General features: G+C 47.6%; 1 protein-coding gene across 2 annotated transcripts in view; it reads left to right on the plus strand.

Annotated features, from left to right (window-relative positions):
- The first annotated feature begins 7,506 nt into the window (after positions 1–7,506).
- The window catches only part of MAPRE1 (microtubule associated protein RP/EB family member 1), a 33,425-nt gene continuing 18,501 nt past the window's right edge, over positions 7,507–22,430 (plus strand). The window contains exons 1-2 of one of the 2 annotated variants that reach the window (XM_008020719.3): positions 7,507–7,724; positions 14,635–14,758. In XM_008020719.3, coding sequence (XP_008018910.2) covers positions 14,638–14,758 — 121 coding nt within the window. In that variant the 5' untranslated portion in view covers positions 7,507–7,724; positions 14,635–14,637. The remainder of the gene's footprint in view (positions 7,725–14,634; positions 14,759–22,430) is intronic. The other variant, XM_008020724.3, reaches the window with a different exon arrangement.

The raw sequence follows: 22,430 nt of genomic DNA on the forward strand, positions 1-22,430 counted from the left end.
AAAATAGGTATAATATCAATCTCACAGAACTGATGTGTGGATCAAACAATTCAGTATATGTGAGGCACATGGGAAGGGGACTGAGTAAATGCTGAGTAAATGACAATGACAAATGACCCAAAAATGCTTTTTTATTACTGTTAGAGAATTCTGGCAACCCTGTGAGGCCTGATTACCATGATTGTAAGTAAGAGAACTGACTCCAAAGAGGTCTCATCACATACCAAAGGTCACCCAGTTAGCAAAAGGAGTTGTGCATTGGAATCTGCTCTGGGAAGTCAGTCTACTTTTTCTCTTTGGTCTCACAGGCATCTTTGTTCTTGTTTGTTGTTTTGCTGGAGCTGGAAATTACCTGCTGCCCTTTGTAGCGTTTTGCCTTCCTTCCTAGCTTCCTTCCCTTCCTTTTATCCTGCCTACTTCCCCCCTTTCTTTCTTCTTTTTGTGTAACTTTATTGATTTTTAAAAACTTTTAATTATGCCAGGCGCTGTGGCTCATGCCTGTAATCCCAGCACTTTGGGAGGCCGAGGCGGGCGGATCACGAGGTCAGGAGATCGAGACCATCCTGGCTAACGCGGTGAAACCCCGTCTGTACTAAAAATACAGAAAATTAGCCGGGTGTGGTGGCGGGTGCCTATAGTCCCAGCTACTGGTGAGGCTGAGACAGAAGAATGGCGTGAACCCAGGAGGCAGAGCTTGCAGTGAGCCAAGATCGTGCCACTGCACTCTAGCCTGGGTGACAGAGTGAGACTCTGTCTCAAAAAAAAAAAAAAAAGCAACAACAACAACAAAAAAACCCAACTTTCAATTAAAAAATATTTAGGCCAGGTGTGGTGGCACACACCTGTAGTCCTGGCTACTTGGGAGGCTGAGGTGGGAGGACTGCTTGAGCTTATGAGTTTGAGGTTGCAGTGAGCTGTGTTCCTGCCATTGACTCCAGCCTGGGTGACAAAGCAAGACTCTGTCTCTAAAAAAAATTACTAAAAATAGGTAATTTTGGACTTATGGAAAACTTGCAAGAATAGTAGAAAGAATTCCTAAATACTCATCACCCAAATTCCCCAGATATTAACATATTGCCACATTTCCTTTGTCATCTTCTCTATATATTAATACCATTTTTCTGATCTCGGCTCACTGCAACCTCTGCCTCCTGGGTTCAAGCGATTCTCCTGCCTCAGCCTCCCAATTAGCTGGGATTACAGGTGACTGCCACCATGCCTGGCTAATTTTTCTATTTTTAGTAGAGACAGGGTTTCACCATGTTAGCCAGGCTGGTCTGGAACTACTGACCTCGGGTGATTCGCCTACCTTGGCCTCCCAAAGTGCTGGGATTACAGGCGTGAGCCACTGCGCTCAGCTAATGTATTTTTAGTAGAGATGGGGGTGTCTCCATGTTGATCAGCCTGGTCTCGAACTCCTGACCTCAGGTGATCTGTCCACCTCAGCCTCCCAGGCGTGAGCCACCGTGCCCAGACTGTTTTTATTTTTAAGGTTCCTAATTAATTGTGAAATGTGCAAACAGAACAGTGCACATGCTGTTCTCCGCCTGGAACAGCCTTCTGCCCTTTCCAGGCTGGTCCTCCAGTTCTTGCCTCTTCCATGAAAATTTCCTTGCACCTATTCTGAGCAGAATTAGGAGCCCTTCTCTAATCTGAATCCTCCTTCCCTATGTATAGATATAATAATTGGGCCGGGTGCAGTGGCTCACGCCTGTAATCCCAGCACTTTGGGAGGCTGAGGTGGGCAGATCACCTGAGGTCAGGAGTACAAGACCAGCCTGGCCAACATGATGAAAACTCATCTCTACTAAAAATACAAAATTAGCCGGTTGTGATGGCACATGCCTGTGATCCCAGCTACTTGGGAGGCTGAGGCAAGAGAATCGCTTGAACCTGGAAGGCAGAGGTTGCAGTGAGCCGGGATCGCACCATTGCACTCCAGCCTGGGCAACAGGAGTGAAACTCCGTCTCAAAAAAAAAAAAAAAAAAAAAAGAAGAAGAAGAATTGGCTGGGCACTGTGGCTCACGCCTATAATCTCAGCACTTTGAGAGGCTGAGGTGGGCAGATCATTTGAGGTCAGGAGTTTGAGACTAGCCTGGCCAACAGGCTACTACTACCTGTCTCTACTGAAAATACAAAAATTAGCCAGGCATGGTGGTGCAGGCCTGTAATCCCAGCTACTTGGGAGCCTGAAGCAGGAGAATTGCTTGAACTCAGGAGGCAGAGGTTGCAGTGAGCCGAGATCATACCATTGCACTCCAGCCTGGGTGACAGAGCGAAACACTGTCTCAAAAACAAAACAAAACAAAACAAAAAACAAGAAGAATCTATCTCACCACAGAGCACTCTGTATGATAATTTCTATTTATTTTTTTACTTTTAGACAGGGTCTTGCTCTGTTGCCTAGGCTGGAATGCAGTGTGGTGATCATAGGCTCACTGCAGCCTCGACCTCCCAGGATCCATTGATCCTCCCACCTGAGCCTCCAGAGTAGCTGGGACTGCAGGTGCATGTCACCACGCTTGGCTAATTTTAACATTTTTTTGCAGAGGTTGAATCTTGCCATGCTGTCTCTCCTTGGCCTCTCAAAGTGCTGGGATTACAGGCACGAGCCACCACACCTAGCCTGTAACTTCTTATTTTTGTAGTCTTCTCCTCCATGAGTTTGTGAGATTTTCAAAGCAGCTGTGATCTCCCAACATCATTATTTAGTTCAATAAAGTTGTCATACATTTGTAAAACTCAGGCCTTGAAGTACAATTCTTTTGTTTGTTTTGTTTTTGGAGAGGAGAGTCATAATTTCTATCTGTGATAATGAGATTGCTTCACATATTAATTAAAACAGTTGTTTTAAGATACATATTACATCTCCAGAGCCATTTCTCTTACAGAATGGAGATTCTTTTTTCTTTTTAACCTCTGACCTTTTGCTGTCAAGGCTTAATCTGACCCAGATAACCCTGGCCAGCTTTTTCCTCAGTGAGGAGAGTGGATGCTAGCAGGTTACCTGGCCCGATGTCATTTTTTTTGGGAGCTGTCTTGGGAGGGTAGATGAGTTGTACTTTAGAGGGCCTTGCTCCTCTAAAATACAGAGTTACCTCCTGTAACTTCCCGTGTCTCTAGAATTAGGTCCAAACTTTCTAGACTGGCTTCCCACCCACCCCCATCCCCGGAGACAGGGTGGCACTCTGTCGCCCAGGCTAGAGGGCAGTGGTGTGATCTCAGCTCACTGCAACCTCTGCCTCCCTGGTTCAAGCAATTCTCCTGCTTAGCCTCCTGAGTAGCTGGGATTACAGGCGCATGCCACCATGCCCTGCTAATTTTTGTATTTTTAGTAGAGATGGGGTTTCACCATATTGGCCAGGCTGGTCTTGAACTCTTGACCTCAAGTGATCTGCCCACCTTGGCCTCCCAAAGTGTTGGGATTACAGAGCCATAGTGCCACTGTGCCCGGCCTAGAGGCTTTTCCTGATTGGGTTTTCTACACTGATCGCATCCCCCATAGTAATGTCCTCACTTTAGACCAAAATGACCTGCAGGTAATGCTGATATCCATTAATTGACATAATTTAATAACTGACATTAGGTGAAAGGACTCAGAAATCGCATTTATTGAGCACATGCTATGTGCTAGGGGCAGTCTGAGAACTTTATACATATCCCATTTAATTCTAACTTTCAGCAGAGTCAGAATTTGAACCCAGACATACTGGCTTTGCCATTTATTATTTAGCCTAATGAAAAGTTAATGTCGGCTGGGCGCGGTGGCTCACGCCTGTAATCCCAGCACTTTGGGAGGCTGAGGCGGGTGGATCACGAGTTCAGGAGCTCGAGACCATCCTGGCTAACATGGTAAAACACTGTCTCTACTAAAAATACAAAAAAAACTAGCAGGGCGTGGTGGTGGGTGCCTGTAGTCCCAGCTACTCGGGAGGCTGAGGCAGGAGAATGGCGTGAACCTGGGAGGCAGAGCTTGCAGTGAGTGGAGATTGTGCCACTGCACTCCAGTCTGGGCGACAGAGCAAGACTCTATCTTAAAAAAAAAAAAAAAAGTTAATGTCTTTGTGTATAAAACAGAGGTGGCTAGGCATGGTGGCTCACGCCTGTATTCCCAGCACTTTAGGACGCCAGGGTGGGCAGATCACGAGGTCAGGAGTTCGAGACCAGCCTGGCCAACATGGTGAAACCCTGTCTCTACTAAAAATACAAAAATTAGCTGGGCATAATTCCAGCTACTCAGGAGGCTGAAGCAGGAGAATGGCTTAAACCCAGGAGGCAGAGGATGCAGTGAGCTGAGATCACACAATTCCACTCTAGCCTGGGTGACAGAGTGTCTCTGTCTCAAAAAAAAACACAAAAAAAACAAAAAAAGAATATAAATAAAATACAGGTAACAGATGTTGCATCAAAGCACTTATAAATATCTTTAGTTGATTATCTATGCGTGATACCAGCTTACCATAATGTTCATATTACTACTGTTGCCATAATCATTTGTTACATGGCTCTTTATTGTTGCCTCTTTCTTTCTTCTTCTTCTTTTTTTTTTTGAGTCTCACTCTCTTACCCAGGCTGGAGTGCAATGGTGCAATCTTGGCTCACTGCAACTTCCGCTTTCTGGGTTCAAGCAGTTCTGCCTGAGCCTCCCGAGTCGCTGGTCCACCACCATGCCCAGCTAATTTTTGTATTTTTAGTAGAGACGGGGTTTCGCCATGTTGGCCAGGCTGGTATCGAACTCCTGACCTCGTGATCCACCCGCCTCAGCCTTCCAAAGTGCTGGAATTACAGGTGTGAGCCACCGTGCCTGGCCTTGTCTTTTTTTTGCTCAAACTCTTTTGTCAGAGTAACTCCTCATCTTTCATGGTAAGTGTCATTTCTGGGAAGCCTTTCCACACTACCTAGGAGAGGTCATGTCTCTTGTGATGTGCTCTTGGAGCAGTACTCATGACCGAAGTATTGAAATGCCTCTAGACTTGTTGATAAACAGCTCCTGCCCCAGCTTCCCTACCCATTCTTCCCTGAATGTCTTCCTGGGCTTCAGCAACTAACTGGGTGAGATTTGGTATAGAGGGACCTCTAGGCTCCTGCTCCACACAGTGGAAGTACCATCAGCCCACCACATAATGTCCCTGCCTAGCACTGAGCCTGAATTTTTTTTTTTTTTTGAGACGGAGTCTTGCTCTGTAGTCCAGGCTGGAGTGCAGTGGCCGGATCTCAGCTCACTGCAAGCTCCGCCTCCCGGGTTTACTGCCTCAGCCTCCGGAGTAGCTGGGACTACAGGCGCCCGCCACCTCGCCCGGCTAGTTTGTTGTATTTTTAGTAGAGACGGGGTTTCACCGTGTTAGCCAGGATGGTCTCGATCTCCTGACCTCGTGATCCGCCCGTCTCGGCCTCCCAAAGTGCTGGGATTACAGGCTTGAGCCACCGCGCCCGGCCTGAGCCTGATTTTTAATTTAGCAGGGATGTGTGTCATTAATTGTGTCCCCTTTGCCTCCCCTGCCAGTCTGGAAACTTTAAGAGGTCAGAAGTTGTGTCTAGTTTTCGTTTTTATCTTTTAGAGACGGAGTTTCACTCTGTTTTCCAGGCTGGAGTGCAGTGGCGTGAACTTTGCTCACTGCAGCCTTGAAGTCCTGGGCTCAAGCGATCCTCCCGCCCCAGCCTTCCCAGTAACTGGAACTATAGGCACACACTACCATGATCAGATTGTGTCTGTTTTTTTTCATCAGGGCCTGATTGGTTAGAGAAAATATTTGTTGAATACTTGAATAAATGATACCCAGACCAAAAAAAAAATCAGCTTGAAATCGGGATCTACCTCTGACACTGGGTGAGTCAATTAGCCTCTTTGTTCCTCAGTTTCTTTCTGCTGTAAAGTGGTGCAGTTCCTCTTTTTTTTTCTTATTCTTTTTTTTTTTTTTTTAGACAAAGTCTCACTGCAACCTCTGCCTCCCAGGTTCAAGTGATTCTCCTGCCTCAGCCTCCCAAGTAGCTGGGATTGCAGGCGTCCACCACCATGCCCAGCTAAGCTTTGCATTTTTAGTAGAGATGGGGTTTCGCCATGTTGGCCAGGCTGGTCTCCAACTCCTGACCTCAGGTAATTCATCTGCCTTGGCCTCCCAAAGTGTTGGGATTACAGGAGTGAGCCACCACGCCTGGCCCAGTTCCTCCTTCAGCCAAGGCTCTCTTGAGAATGTAAGGGCCAGGCGTGGTAGCTCACGCCTGTTATCGCGGCACTTTGAGAGGCCAATGCAGGTGGATCTCTTGAGCCCAAGAGACCAGTCCAGCCTGGGCAACATGGCAAGACCCCATCTCTTTAAAAAAAAAAAAAAAAAAAAGGAACGGGCAAGAGAGAATGTATGTATAGGAACTGGGAAACAACCTGGAACAGGACTGAGGAGGCTCTTGCTTCTGTGGACTTCACAGAAGACAGACAGTAAAGGTACAAGATGCCTTCTTATGGTACTAAGAAAATATGCCACATGATATTACAGATGTTGAGGGGGGCATCACAGAACGTTGACTTTTTTTTTTTTTTGGGACAGAGTCTTGCTCTGTCGCCCAGGCTGGAGTGCGGTGGTACAGTCTCACCTCACTGCCACCTCTGTCTCCCAGTTTCAAGCGATGCTCCTGCCTTAGCTTCCCAAGTAGCTGGGATTACAGGCGCGTGCCACCACGCCTGGCTAAGTTTTGATTTTTTTTTTGTTTGTTTTTTTTGAGACGGAGTCTTGCTCTGTTGCCCAGGCTGGGGTGCAGTGGCCGGATCTCAGCTCACTGCAAGCTCGGCCTCCTGGGTTTACGCCATTCTCCTGCGTCAGCCTCCCGAGTAGCTGGGACTACAGGCGCCCGCCACCTCGCCCAGCTAGTTTTATGTATTTTTTAGTAGAGACGGGGTTTCACCGTGTTAGCCAGGATGGGCTCGATCTCCTGACCTCGTGATCCGCCCGTCTCGGCCTCCCAAAGTGCTGGGATTACAGGCTTGAGCCACCGCGCCCGGCCTAAGTTTTGATTTTTAGTAGACATGGGGGTTCACCATGTTGGCCAGGCTGGTCTCGAACTCCTCACCTCAGGTGATTCTCCCACCTGGGCCCCCAAAAGTGCTAGGATTAAAGGCGTGAGCCACCGCATGCGGCCCAGAACGTTGACTTCGCAGCCTTTCCCCAAAGTGTCTGTCAGGTATCGTTATTATTCAATAACCCATTCTTACAGAAATTAATTGTAAGGCTGGGCGCGGTGGCTCACGCCTGTTATCCCAGCGCTTTGGGAGGCTAAGGCAGGACGATCGCTTGAGGCCAAGAGTTCGAGACCATCCTGGGCACCACAGCGAGACCTCCATACATCTCTAAGAAAAAAAAAAATTCATTGTAAAAGCAATTTTCTTTTTGGCTACTGCCATAGGGATTTTGTAACCGAGTCACACCGGGCCGAGGCGGGATCTCATTGGCTGCGGCCGACCACGTGCCGCAGTCGCCTCGGCGGTCGGGGCCCCGCTTCTCGGCTCCCGTTCTGTCGATCAGAGGCCGAGCTCCGCCCCCGGCGCGCGGCTGAGTCTCTCTCTATAAAAGGAGCCGGCGGCAGATGACGAGCCTTTACGTCGGCGCGTAACGGGAGGGGGGTGCGTGTGAGGTCATCGCGCGGGCGGGCGGGCGGGGTCTGGCGGTTTGAACGAGACGAAGACGGAACCGGAGCCGGTTGCGGGTAGTGGACGCGGTTCTTCTGAGAGCCGGTGAGCCGGCCAGCGGGCCCGGGGGAGTGCGGCTGTGGGGGCGCCCGCGTGGGCCAAAGCCGGGCGTGCGCGGGCAGGCCCTACGGGCGGCGCCTGGCCAGTTCCACACGGCGGTGCTGTGCGAGCCGGGTGGGGGAAGGGCGGGGCCGTGACCCGGCGCGCGCGGGCTGGGCCTGGGGGCGCGCTCTGTGCTGTGTTTCAGGGGGGCGGGGTCTCGGGCCGGAAGTGGGGGCTGCTGCTCCGCGGTGTGGGGGTTCTGGGCCGCCGCTGAGGTGTGGTCCCTGCGCTGCGGCGGCTGGAGGTCCCGGGGTGGTTGGGCCCTGGGAGGGTGTGGGCGAGGTGGGCCGTCCCAGGAGCTCTTGGGACCCACTTTGTAGGAGGCCGTGTCGCTTGAGGACCGGAAGATCGGGTGGTGGATTCAGACCTGGGTTGGGTTCCGTGCGGTGTGACTTTGGACAGGTGTTTTAACCGCTCTGGACCTCAGCTTCCTCATCTGTAAAACGAGGACAGTAATACTATCCACATTAAACTCTCAGCGCGATGTATGGCAGAAAGTAAGCCAGCTCTTGGACTCCCTGCTTTCTTCAGTATGTGTTTATTGAGTGCCCACTAGGTGTTGGGCACCGAGCTAAATAAACCCTGGCTGTTTTCCCGGGAGCAAAGATTTGCTCTCCAGGAATCCACATTGTGATGAACAGGAGGACAATATAACAGGATGGTATCAACAGTGCTAGTTCAGTCCCTGCTTCACAGTTGTCCTCGGATGCTGCGGGGCAGAGCTTGACCTCTGCCCCATTTTGGGATGAGGATCCTGAGGCTCATTGAGGGAGGTTATGCTAGGCCAGGCATCCACTTCTCTGATGGCATGTCACTAACAGTAGTAATGATAATAGCGGCTCTTTGTTAGTTGGGCACTTGTTCTGTGTCAAGCACTGTGTTAAGTGCTCCATGTGGCTTTGTGTCTTTTAATACTGTCTTTAAGAGGCCGGGCGCGGTGGCTCAAGCCTGTAATCCTAGCACTTTGGGAGGCCGAGACGGGCGGATCACGAGGTCAGGAGATCGAGACCATCCTGGCTAACATGGTGAAACCCCGTCTCTACTAAAAAATACAAAAAACTAGCCGGGCGCGGTGGCGGGCGCCTGTAGTCCCAGCTACTCGGGAGGCTGAGGAAGGAGAATGGCGTGAACCCGGGAGGCGGAGCTTGCAGTGAGCTGAGATCGGCCACTGCACTCCAGCCTGGGCGACAGAGCGAGACTCCGTCTCAAAAAAAAAAAAAAAAAAAAAAAAAAAATACTGTCTTTAAGAGAGATTATTTTCTTCCTTTTTTTTTTTTTTTTTTTTTTTTTTTTTGAGGCGGAGTTTTATTCTGTCGCCCAGGCGTGCAGTGGCGCCATCTCGGCTCACTGCAGCCTCTGCCTACCGGGTTCAAGCGATTCTGGTGTCTCAGCCTCCGGAGTAGTTGGGATTACAGGCGTGCGCCACCACGCCCGGCTAATTTTTGTATTTTTAGTAGAGACGAGGTTTCACCATGTTGGCCAGGCTGTTCTCTAACTCTTCGGCCTCTACAGTGTTGGGATTACAAGCGTAAGCCACCGCCCCCGGCAAGAGAGATTACTTTCATTTTACAAATGAGGGGTCTGAGACTCTGAGAGGTGGGGTGTCTTATGCAGCCCAGCAAGTGGCTGAACCCACGCCTGAGACTTAAGTGTCTAGGCTCTTAACGTCTTTATTACACTTTCTTCCTGAGGTCCAGAGCTACAGATCCAGATGTGCCCTTTGTGGTGGTGTGTCAAAGTGCCTACCTAGCACAGTTTTAGGCACGTAGGGAAGCTTAGGACGTGATGCACCTTTTGCTTAAGTGTTTTCATGTAGATTCTCTTTTAATCCTCACCACCACTTTGTGCAGAGGTACTGTTTTACCCATTTTACAGGATGAGCCGTTTGTGGTGCAGGAAGATTAAGTGACTTGCCCAGGGTCACATGGCTCCTTTCTGGTGGCATCTCTTCCCCGTCTTTGCATAGGGCTCAGTGTGGTGCCTTGAAAGTAATAGAGTGCTGTAGAGCCAGCGTTGAATTCGCATAGGTTTGGGATCTTGCTAGGAGAGCTGCTGAAGGAAGAGAGATCCCTGGGTAGGCTTCAGGGAGCTTTTTCACGGTGGTGGAAACCTGAATCAGGAAGCCTTGTAAGGGTGAGATTTGTGTGGTAGTCATGGGTCTTCCGTGGCTGCCATTGATGGAATTGTGAAGGAAGGATGAGCTGGAGCTCTGTTTTGACTGTCAGGAGGAGCCAATTAATTGATTGAGTCGGTGGATGTTTATTGCACATCCACATGGTGCCTAATCCATGTATTTAGTGGTTGCAGCATTTGTGGAGCACGTGGGACCAGGTATTAATGTACTGCTAATGAAAGTTTTAAATTATATGATGATGAAAGGCCATTAACGTTTTTTGAGCTGGGGTGTGGTCAGGAAACAGACGTGGCTTTTACCAGCTGCTTAGATTTTATGGCAGCATGATGCACTCAGTACAGTATATATAGGAATGTTGCTTTAATAGATTACAAGTGCTCAACTGGGACCATGTTTGTTTTTGTTTGAATGTCTCTGCTTGGCACCTGATTTTGCACACGGTATTTTGTTCATTCAGGGATTTTAAACAAGGGAGACTCTTGCTCTGATTTGTGATTCAGAACATTCTCTCTGGTTTGCTGTGTAAGAACAGATTGACACAGACACATTTGAAGACTGTTGCAGTGCATCTCCATGCGAGATAGTGCTGGCAGGTCTCAGGCGCACTGTTTTTGGCACTGGAGATAGGATGAATGAGACAAGGTCCCTACCCTACATCTTGTTTGTTTAATGCCTCTTAAATTAGATGCCATGCCAAATATTTTATGTACCTTATCTAATTTAAACCCTTCTTCGACCCTTTTAAGATAGGTGGCTTTAACTTGTAGCTGAGGTACATTGAGTTTAAGTTTAACTTTCCTACGATCACACAACTAATGAGTGACTGCCTCACATTCAAACCCATGTCCTCCTGGCTTGAAATCCTCAGCTATTTGCATCGAGTGGATTGCCTCCTGGCCCAAATCTGGTTCCAGAATGGTTCAGAAATAACAAGATAATAACAATTCATTGTGGCAATTCCTATCATAAAGGTTCGAATGAGTTGCTCTGGAAACATAGGGATTAATTTCCCAGTGGAGTCAGTAACTAAATTGTGTTGGTGTCTTGCATAACATGGTTTTATCAGCTGATTTGGGGAGTGTAAGACTGTTGAGGATTTGCTTTCTGACAAGTTTATATAGATACATTTTTCTTTGACACTGTTCTGCCAACCTGAAAACAAGTAGTGAGTGCTTGCTATGTGCGAGACACTATGAAGTGCCTGGGGGATGTGAGGGGACGCAGACCTGGCAAGTTATTGGCCTCTACAGACCTCAGTCAACCCATAAAAAGGGGACTGGATGGATGGATTTGCCTCTTCTGGCTGTCACATTCTGTAGCTTGGTGACTCAGGAGGCTTGCAGCAGCTTAGTGCAGGAGACTGATGTGGAAAGACCAACTCTATACTAGTCACTAGGTAGAGGGAACGAAGTACCAGAAGAGAGCAAAGGGCTAGGATCTCAGGATTGTTCCAAATTGCTCTGCATCATTCCCCTGCCCCTCCCCACTGGTAATGTTGCTGTTTTATGAAATGAAGAAAATTGTAAGTGTCTAGGTCACTATGAAATATCTGGTATTTTATTGTGTGTCCTCATGGTGACTGCCCAGGGATTTGATTTAGATCTGGATTAGCCTGCTTTTATCTTGAGTCTTCCCTCCCTGCTGTCTGTTCTCTACTAGCAATCAGTGTGATCTTTTTCAAACTGTAATGAGAGAAGATTCTATCCCACTTAAAACCTGAAAGTGCCTGAGTGTGGTGGCTCATGCCTGTAATCCCAGCACCTTGGGAGGCTGAGGCGGAGGATCGCTTGAGCCTGGGCCCCAAAATGAGACCTGGTCTCTACAAAAAAATTGAAAAATTAGCTGGGCTTGGTGGTGACCATCTGTAGTCCCAGCTACTTGGGAAGCTGAGTCAGGAGGATGGCTTGAGCCTGGGAAGTCAGGGCTGCAGTGAGCCGTGATTGTGCCATTGCACTCCAGCCTGGATGACAGAGTGACACCCTACCTCAAAAACAAACCCGACAGTGGATTTCTTAATAGAATAAAATCCTAATTCCTTCCCATAGTCTGCAGAGCCCGTTCATGGTCTGGCCTCTTGACTTCTGTTCCCACCTCAGGTTCTGCTCTTCCTCTTGCTGGCTGGGCTGGAATGCCCTATCTCTACAGTTTCATGTGGCTACTTCCTTCTGATCCTTTTTTTTTTTTTTTTTTTTTTTTTTTTTTTTTTTGAGACGGAGTCTGGCTCTGTCACCCAGGCTGGAGTGCAGTGGCCGGATCTCTGCTCACCGCAAGCTCCTCCTCCCGGGTTTACGCCATTCTCCTGCCTCAGCCTCCGGAGTAGCTGGGACTACAGGCGCCCGCCACCTCGCCCGGCTAGTTTTTTGTACTTTTTAGTAGAGACGGGGTTTCACCGTGTTAGCCAGGATGGTCTCGATCTCCTGACCTCATGATCCGCCCGTCTCGGCCTCCCAAAGTGCTGGGATTACAGGCTTGGGCCACCGCGCCCTGCCCCTTCCTTCTGATCCTTAAGCTCACCTGTTCACCTCAGAGAGGCTTCCTCCGACCACATTCCCTAAACCCCGTTGCATAAGTGGTTGGTATGAAATGATGTTTGTTGGTGTATTTGGTCAATATCAGACTTTGCACCACTAGAATGTGAACTGCCTGTGGACAGGCACCTTGTCTCTTGCTTCTCTGTTTCCTGATCCGTAGACCAGTGCCTAGCACGTGGTAGAGCTGGTAGACATTTGTAGAATGAGTGAGGGTTGACTAAACTGGTGCTCATAGACAATAACACCCACGTTTACTAGCATTTGAAAATTAGACTCATTGCTGTGTGTTTATTGTTTTGAATTTGAAAGCCTAGCAGGAAAGGGAGGGAAGAGAATGTGGAGGCTGGGGCTGGGCAGGCTTGCCTGCCAACCCCGAGGGCCTCTCTTGTCCTCACCTGTAAAATGAGGAACATGAAGTGAACCTTGCAGAGGGCTGTCAGGGTTAAACAAGTGTCTGTGAAGCATCTGGCACTTAGGCCCTCAGATGCCCATCCCCAGGTAGCTCTGCAGAGAATTAACTACAAGGATTCTTCACTTGTAAGGTTATTTGCTACTGCTTTTTTTATATCTAGGTGCTGAAAAGCTGATTTGCTTTTTCAATTATGAAGTTATTTATTTTTTATTTTTTATTTTTTTTGGAGATAGGATCTCACTGTGTCGCCCAGGCTGCAGTGCAGTCCTGTGAACATGGCTCACTGCAGCCTCAACCTCTTGGACTCAGGTGATCCTCCTACCTCAGCGTCCCAAAGTGCTGGGATTACAGGCATGTATGTGCCAGTGTGCCTGGCCTAGTATAATCTTTAAGGAAAATTTGGGAAGTAGTGAAAACTATAAACAGGAATTAATAAAAATTGGGCCAGGCGTGGTGGCTCATGCCTGTAATCCCAGTGCTTTGGGAGACCGAGGTGGGTGGATCACCTAAGGTCAGAAGTTCGAGACCAGCGTGGCCAACATGCTGGAATCCTGTCTCTACTAAAAATACAAAAAATTAGCCGGGCGTGGTGGCATGCGCTTGTAATCCTAGGTACTTGAGAGGCTGAGGCAGGAGAATCACTTGAACCTGGGAGGTGGAGGTGGTTGCAGTGAGCTGAGATTGTGCCATTGCACTCCAATCTGGGCAACAGAGCAAGACTCCATCTCAAAAACAAGCAAAAAAAAAATCTGAAGAAAATTGTAAACATTTTGATATCTTTTTTTTTTTTTTTTTTGAGATGGAGTCTCACTCTGTTGCCCAGGCTGGAGTGCAGTGGCGCGATCTCAGCTCACCGCAATCTCCGCCTCCCGAGTTCATGCCATTCTCCTGCCTTAGCCTCCAGAGTAGCTGGGACTACAGGCGCCTGCCACCACGCCTGGCTAATTTTTTGTATTTTTAGTAGAGATGGGGTTTCACCGTATTAGCCAGGATGGTCTCGATCTCCTGACCTCGTGATCCAGCCGCCTCATCGTCCAAAAGTGCTGGGATTACAGGGGTGAGCCACCGCGCCCGGCCCATTTTGATAGCTTAATGGGTAAGCTTGGGTTGATGTTTTCTAAACGGAAAGCATTCTTGTTTGTGCATCTGCCTCCCATCATAAAGCACATACTCATCCCCTTATTTAATGCCTCTTGTAGTTTAGAATTGTATATTAATCACATTAAAATGGGGCCTCAATTTTAGGCTGACTAGTGTTGGACAGTTCATTTCAGGTCGTGTCTGTATGCGGAAATCCAGGTTCTGTGGCCAGGTTTTGTTTGACCTCTTGGGGAAGAAGGTGAGGCTTAAAAATTCAGTGTTCCTAGGTTGGGCATGGTGGCTCACACCTGTAATCCCAGAACTTTGGGAAGCCAAGGTGAGCGGATCATCTGAGGCCAGTAGTTCAAGACCAGCCTGGCTAACATGGTGAAACCCCATCTCTACTAAAAATACAAAGATTAGCTGGGTGTGGTGGTGCACACCTGTAATCCCAGCTACTCAGGAGGCTGAGACAGGAAAATCACTTGAACTCAGGAGGTTACAGTGAGCTGAGGTCTCGCCACTGTGCTCCAGCCTGGGCGACAAAAGAGTGTGACTCTGTCTCAAAAAAAATAAAAATAAAAGTAAAATTGAGTGTTCCTGCAGGTTTGCTCTTGGTGACTCTCTAGGAAACACTTGCCCTTACTGGCATGCCTACTGTAACATGGGCCCTTCTTTTTTCCTCCCATGCTTTAGAAGATGGCAGTGAACGTATACTCAACGTCAGTGACCAGTGATAACCTAAGTCGACATGACATGCTGGCTTGGATCAATGAGTCTCTGCAGTTGAATCTGACAAAGATCGAGCAGTTGTGCTCAGGTAAGACAAATCATCTAGATCATTTTTCTAGGAAAGCCTGTAGGTTTTTCAGGAATGTGAAGGCCTGTATCTGACTGCAAAGCCACACAGAGAGGTTCAGGGTCTTTGTTAGGGCCACCCTGTTTCTTCCTCTCAGCTCTGTCTTTGCTTCTGCTTCAAAAAGAAACTATACTTTTTTTTTTTTTTTTTTTTTTTTGATACGGAGTCTTGCTCTGTCGCCCAGGCTGGAGTGCAGTGGCGTGATCTTGGCTCACTGCAAGCTCCGCTTCCCAGGTTCTCACCATTCTCCTGCCTCAGTCTCCCAAGTAGCTGGTACTACAGGCGCCCGCCACCACGCCTGGCTAATTTTTTTGTGTGTTTTTTTTTTAGTAGAGATGGGGTTTCACCATGTTAGTCAGGATGGTCTCGATCTCCTGACCTCGTGATCCACCTGCCTCAGCCTCCCAAAGTGCTGGAATTACAGGCATGAACCACCGCGCCCTGCCTTTTTTTTATTGTTTATTATTTTATTTTTGAGATGGGGTCTGGCTCTGTTACCCAGGCTGGAGTGCAGTGGTGCAATCTTGGCTCACTGCAACCTTCGCCTCCCAAATTCAAGTGATTCTTCTACTTTAGCCTCCCGAGTACCTGAGACTACAGTTGCGCACCACCGCACCTTGGTAATTTTTTTGTATTTTTGGTGGAGACGGGGTTTCACCATGAGGTCGAACTCCTGACCTCAAATGATCTGCCTGCCTCAGTCTCCCAAAGTGCTGGGATTACAGGCATGAGCCACCGTGCCTGGCCAGAACTAAACTTAAATAAAGAGTATGCTCTCGCTTGCAGGTCCACCATCTTCTGCTCTAGAGACTGCATTCTGAGGCCTGGAGCTCAGCCCCGACTTCGTGGTGTCTATTATTGTGCATCCAGATTTCATGTTTTATTTGAGGACAGTAATTGTACTAACTACTGTCTGTACTAACTACTAACATAAAACTGTTCTAGTTTTATGTTAGTTCATCAGTGGCATTTCTTATTCCCAAGAAGCACAAGATCAAAGTCAGGCAAGTGTCATTTCAGCCACAATTTTATGGAACTACTGTTTAACAACAATTTGACAAAGATGTAATGATTTAAAGACTGGGTGTGGTGGCTCACACTTGTAATCCTAGCATTTTGGAAGGCTGAGGCAGGCAGATCACCTGAGGTCAGGAGTTCAAGACCAACCTGGTCAACATGGTGAAACCCTGTCTCTACTAAAACTACAAAAAAATTAGCCAGGGGTGGTGGCAGGCGCCTGTAATCCCAGCTACTCTGGAGGCTGAGGCAGGAGAATCGCTTGAACCCGGGAGGCGGAGATTACAGTGAGCAAAGATCGTGCCACTGCACTCCATTCTGGGTGATAAGAGCGAGACTGTCTCAAAAAAACAAAAAAGAAGTAATGATTTAAAGCAAGAGCAAAAATATGGTCTCTTTCTATATATGCTAATTGTATGACGTGGGAAACTAGAAAGAAGAAAATAAAAAATGCCTTATGCCGGTGCGGTAGCTCACACCTGTAATCCCAGTACTTTGGGAGGCCGAGGCGGGCGGATCACGAGGTCAGGAGATCGAGATCAGCCTGGCCAACATGGTGAAACCCCATCTCTACTAAAAATACAAAAATTAGCTGGGTGTGGTGGCACATGCCTGTAATCCCAGCTACTCAGGAGGCTGAGGCAGGAGAACTGCTTGAACCGGGACCCGGGAGGCAGAGGTTTCGATGAGCCGAGATCACACCATTGCACTCCAGCCTGGGCAACAAGAGTGAAACTCTGTATCCAAAAAAACAAAAAAAAACCAAAAAAAACAACTTATAATTCCACTATTCGAGCCGGCTACTATTCACTCACTATTCCTGAGCCACTGTGCCTGCCCTGGATCGATCTTAAATTATTGCCTTTGCTTGGCCGGGTGCAGTGGCTCACGCCTGTAATCTCAGCACGTTGGGAGGCCGAAGCGGGTGGATCATGAGGTCAGGAGTTTGAGACTAGCCTGATCAACATAGTGAGACCCCGTCTTTACTAAAAATACAAAAAATTAGCCGGGTATGGTGGCACATACCTGTAGTCCAGCTACCTGGGAGGCTGAGGCAGGAGAATCACTTGAACCTGGGAGGCGGAGGTTGCAGTGAGCCGAGATGGCGCCACTGCACTCCAGCCTGGGTGACAGAGCGAGACTCTGTCTAAAAAAAAAAAATATTGCCATTGTTTATAGAATTTTTTATTTATTTATTTTTTTGAGTTCAGCTTCTGCCCTTATTTTATAGCTGGGGTCCTGGTCTCGGTCTTAGTTTCTTTGGCTTGTCTTGTTATTTCCTTGGTGAGGTGTATTTAATCTTGATTTTACAGATGGTCAGATGGAGACTACGTGTGAAGCTGCAGAGTAACACATGGTGCCCAAGAGTTGTGTTTATTCAGCATTAATTACTTTGTTGATCATAGACAACAGGTTGTTAGCCTTAGATCTGTGCTGTGTCCCCCCCACCATTTTCTGTTAGTTTCCTCATTATTTATTTCCCTATCCCCATTTGTGTGAGGCTTTTAAAGCACTTGTTTGACCTGTGATCTGTGACTAATGTGGGCATGAGATCATCCTAGTTTTCACTGGAGCCAACTTTTTCACCAGCAATTCTGTCTAAAATTTACCTTTCTGTAAATATATTCCAAAGTCTATTTCACTTAGTTAATTGAAAAATGTGATCTTGAATGTTTAGATAAGTTGTGTATGTGCTGATTGGGCTCTAGGTTTATCTCATTCAGGCAGGGAGCTGTTGCAGACAGGACTGGGCATAAAGAGGCTTCAGTCTGCTCTGAGCCATGTGACTTTTGACAAGACCCTTAATGTTTTAGTTCTTCATCTGTGAACTGGGGCAGCAATACCTGGCCCACTTGTTGGCCAGTGTGAGAATCACCTATAATAACAGCTCTCAGATACTGATTGTGTGCCAGAGCCTGCAAATGAGTGCAGGTCATTTGGTGGGGGCACATCCTCCTTTTACAGATGAGGAGACTGACCCTGTAATATATGGCACAGCTTATGTATTACAGAATCTGGTTTTGAACCAGATCTTTCTGAGCACACAGCCCACATCCATCCTGCTGCATATATGTTATATCTTTTAGAGAAACATTTGGAGGGGATTAAACAAATGTAAATTACAAATGTAAATTACATATAGTTACAGTGATTCTGTTTCACTATAAAATCTGTGAGGTTTGTCAGTTACTTTTTTTTCTTTTGGAGACTGAGTCTCGCTTTGACACCCAGGCTGCTGTGCAGTGGAGTGATCTTGGCTCACTGCAATCTCCGCCTCAGCCTCCTGAGTGGCTGGGATTACGGGTGCGCACCACCTGTAATTTTTGTATTTTTAGTGGAAACGGGGCTTCACCATGTTGGTCAGGCTGGTCTCAAACTCCTGACATTGTGATCCGCCCACCTCTCAAAGTCCTAGACAGGTGTGAGCCCCTGCGCCTGGGTGGTATGTCAGTTTTGTCTGATGTCTGCTACTTTTCCCAGACAAAGTGTTTTTTCCCAGTAGAAAAGGGTAAGTGCGGGACACTTAACTGTGATTTGTAAACAAACTTGCTCGTTCTTAACTCGTCTTCTTGAAAGCCATATAGAGGCCGGGTGTGGTGGCTCACGCCTGTAATCCCAGCACTTTGGAGGCTGAGGTGGGTGGATCACTTGAGGTCGGGAGTTCAAGACCAGCCTGACTAATATGGTGAAACTCTCTCTCTACTAAAAATACAAAAATTAGCTAGGCATGGTGGCGCATGCCTGTAATCCCAGCTACTTGGGAGGCCGAGGCAGGAGAATTACATAAACCCAGGAGATGGAGGTTGCAGTGAGCCAAGATTGTGCCACTGCACTCCAACCTGGGTGAAAAAGCAAGACTCCATCTCAAAAGAAAAATGAAAGCCGTATAGGATGTCTCTTGGAGTATGTAGGTGGTTGCATTGTGTTTCACGTTGGTGTTTAGAAAATGAGGTCTTGCTTCCAGTATGAGAGCAGACAGGATGAGACACAGACATTGTCTCTCTGAAGAAGGCCTGCTGCCGGGGATTGGAGTCCGAGAAAGTGAGGCTCCTCAACTCCTTGTGCTTACTGAGGCCCAAGGAGAATTCCAGGTGCTTTTGACGCTGGTGCCAGATCCCTCCTAGCTCTGTTGCGCAGAGGATCTAGCAGACCAGAGTTCTCCACCAAACACAGCTTTACAAAGTAGGAATAAGTTTCTTCCTTGAGAGGGCAAAGTGCTGAGGTCCTGTGTTAATCTGCCGGCTGCCTTGAAGTGGCCAAATTTTGTTGACAGTGGGCTCCCCTATACCCAACAGTGAGCTGAGCCTTTGCTTGGATATGGTAGAGGGAGATTAGGCAAGGATAGCTTTCAGCGAAGAGTTGGCAGGTTGTTTCAAGATTCATTAATACATTCTGTAGTCTCCGTAGTTTGGAGAGGTAGTCATCAAGTATTTTGGAAAGATAGTCATCATGAGGAAAACCCTGGTCAAAGAGAATGATTTTTATGAGAGCTTGCTTTTGTCAGAAAAGGAGTACAGGTTGCTTTTGTGAATTGTTCCTGTGTTGCATTCCATATTCAGGCCCCTCTGCATTTTCTCAAGGGCACAGCTTGGTCCTCTGCACGTGTAGAGGGCCTCACTGAATGTATTTGGCTTTCCCCTTCTCCTTGTCTTCTCCCTCCAGCCTGGCCTCCTTTATGGGTTCCTTCTCAGCAAAGGTGTTGATGTTCCCAGGCAAATGGGAGGTTCCTTTCTCCTCAGCTTAATGTGGGGCCCTGACAGCCCTTGAATTCATGTAAGACAGCTTGGCGATCTTGTTTCTGCTGCACTGCTAATGCCATGGTCCTCCTGCTCTGAGAGAGTGTTATCACACCCCTAACCAGGCCTCCCTCAGCTCAGATCTGGTCTGATGTTTCTGTTTGTGGGATACTTTTGCCCTGCCTGTGATTACTTAAAATCCCAGCTTTGTTTTCTTCTCAGGCTAGCTCCTTTTTCCAGGTAGTCCATTTGGAGCCATGATTCCACCTTTTCTTCCAGTGTCCCAGGCCTGAGAAGCATCTTTTGAGGCTAATTCACAGTTTTATTTGTCTTCTGAAGGATCTTCTAGATCCAGCCCCTTTTCAGATTGCTCACCGCTGCTGGCAGTGGCCTCCTTACTGAAGGAACACTAAGTTCCCTCTAAGTTCCCAGCCCCCACCTTCCCTTTTATATTGAGTAAGTCTGGAGCCTGTCTGAGGTACTAGTTTTATTAAGTCACACTTCTGATCAAGGAAGTATTTCTTCAAACTTTTTTTTTTTTGAGGCGGAGTCTCGCTCTGTCACCCAGGCTGGAGTGCAGTGGCGTGATCTCCGCTCACTACAAGCTCTGCCCCACCGGGTTCATGCCATTCTCCTGCATCAGCCTCCGGAATAGCTGGGACTACAGGCACCAACCACCACACCTGGCTAATTTTTTTGTATTTTTAGTAGAGATGGAGTTCCATGTTAGCCAGGATGGTCTTGATCCTGACCTTGTGATCCGCCTGCCTCGGCCTCCCAAAATGCTGGGATTACAGGCATGAGCCACCGTGCCTGGCCTCTTCAAACATTTTTGCCTAAGTCTTCAAGCACCTCCTTGATTTTTCCCTTGCTTTACTTAAAGCAAAACAAAACAGAAGATAGGAAGCTCATTTTCTTCTGATTATGAATAGTTAGGTCTTGTGGTAGCTCATGTCTGTAATCCAGCACTTTGGGAGGCCGAAATGAGAGGATCACCTGAGCCCAGGAGTTTGAGACCAGCCTGGGCAACATGACAAAACCCTGTCTCTAAAAGAGAAAAAGAAATATGAAGAGAATCATACTCGCATAAAAGTCTGTCAGGAGGACTGGATGCCAATATTGATGTAATTGATTCTCTTTTTAGAAATAGGGGAATTTTTTTATTCCTGTACAATTTTGGTAACCAATTTCATTCATAAGTTGTTGAGCTTTTTTGTTTTTTTTAAACTCCTGTGCAGTTTTGGTAACCAGTTTCATGTATAAATCGTTACCTTTTTTTTTTTTTGAGGTGGAGTCTTGCTCTGTCTCCCAGACTGGAGTGCAATGAATGGTGCGATCTTGGCTCACTGCAACCTCCACCTCCCGGGTTCAAGCGATTCTCCTGCCTCAGGTTCCCGAGCAGCTGGGACTACAGGCATATGCCACCACGCCTGGCCAATTTTTTTGTATTTTTTTTTTTTTTTTTGAGACGGAGTCTTGCTTTGTCGCCCAGGGTGGAGTGCAGTGGCCGGATCTCAGCTCACTGCAAGCTCCGCCTCCCGGGTTTACGCCATTCTTCTGCCTCAGCCTCCCGAGTAGCTGGGACTACAGGCGCCCGCCACCTCGCCTGGCTAGTTTTTTGTATTTTTTGGTAGAGACGGGGTTTCACCGAGTTAGCCAGGATGGTCTCGATCTCCTGACCTCGTGATCCGCCCGTCTCGGCCTCCCAAAGTACTGGGATTACAGGCTTGAGCCACCGCGCCCGGCCTTTTTTTGTATTTTTAATAGAGGTGGGGTTTCCCCATGTTGGTCAGGCTGGTCTCAATCTCCTGACCTCAGGTGATCTGCCCGCCCTGGCCTTCCAAAGTGTTGGAATTACAGGTGTGAGCCACTGTACTTGGCCAATTTTTTTTTTTTTTTTTTAATTGCATAAAATAGTACTGGGTAAAATAGCACTGTGGATATAATTGCTTAATAGATTGTCTTCTGTTTGGGTTTTTAAAAAAAGTTGGTTTTTCCGGGCGCGGTAGCTCACGCCTGTTATCCCAGCACTTTGGGAGGCTGAGGCACTCAGACCACCCAAGGTCAGAAGTTTGAGACCAGCCTGACGAACACGGAGAAGCCCCGTCTCTACTAAAAATACAAAATTAGCCAGGCAGGGTGGCGCATGCCTGCATCGCAGCTACTCGGGAGGCTGAGACAGGAGAATTGCTTGAACCTGGGAGGTGGAGGTTGCAGTGAGCCAAGATCGCACCATTGCACCCCAGCCTGGGCAACAAGAACGAAATTCCATTTCAAAAAAAATAAGAAAGCAAAAAAATGCCCTCAGTGTACTTTTGTTGGATGAGTAAATAAATCAGTCACCTCAAAAATCAAGGCCTTAACCTTCTGAAGATCCTTTCTACTAAAAATGTCACTCTGGTCACTGAAGTACCCCTGCTGTCTTTATGTTGAATTTCCAAAAATAATGGTAACTGAATGCTGGAACCAGCAGAGAACTGGTTTGGCCTGACCTCAAGTAAGTTGAATATGCATTTTATGGCAGTCTTGAATGCTGCAGATCACTTACTGTTTAGCCACTGGTTTAGCTTCCCAAGCTTGTTCCGTTGGCAAATTAACTTTGGAAGGGCAGTAAAGTACGCAGTGAAGCCTGCTCTGAATTAGGAGAGTTCAGTTTGTAGGCATTAGAGAAATAATCTTCCAAAAAGTTTAAGCACTAATAAAACACTTTTTGGAAAAAAAAAATGGGCAAGTGGGGGAAGGAATGAAATGGGATGAAATATTACAATAATTTATTATAGCAGTCTTTTTTTTTTTTTGGGACGAGGTCTCTCTCTGTCCCCCAGGCCGGAGTGCAGTGATGCGATCATGGCTCACTGCAGTCTCAACCTCCTGGGCTC

This window comes from Chlorocebus sabaeus, chromosome 2 (assembly GCF_047675955.1).
Source record: "Chlorocebus sabaeus isolate Y175 chromosome 2, mChlSab1.0.hap1, whole genome shotgun sequence".
In the NCBI taxonomy this organism is placed as follows: domain Eukaryota; kingdom Metazoa; phylum Chordata; class Mammalia; order Primates; family Cercopithecidae; genus Chlorocebus; species Chlorocebus sabaeus.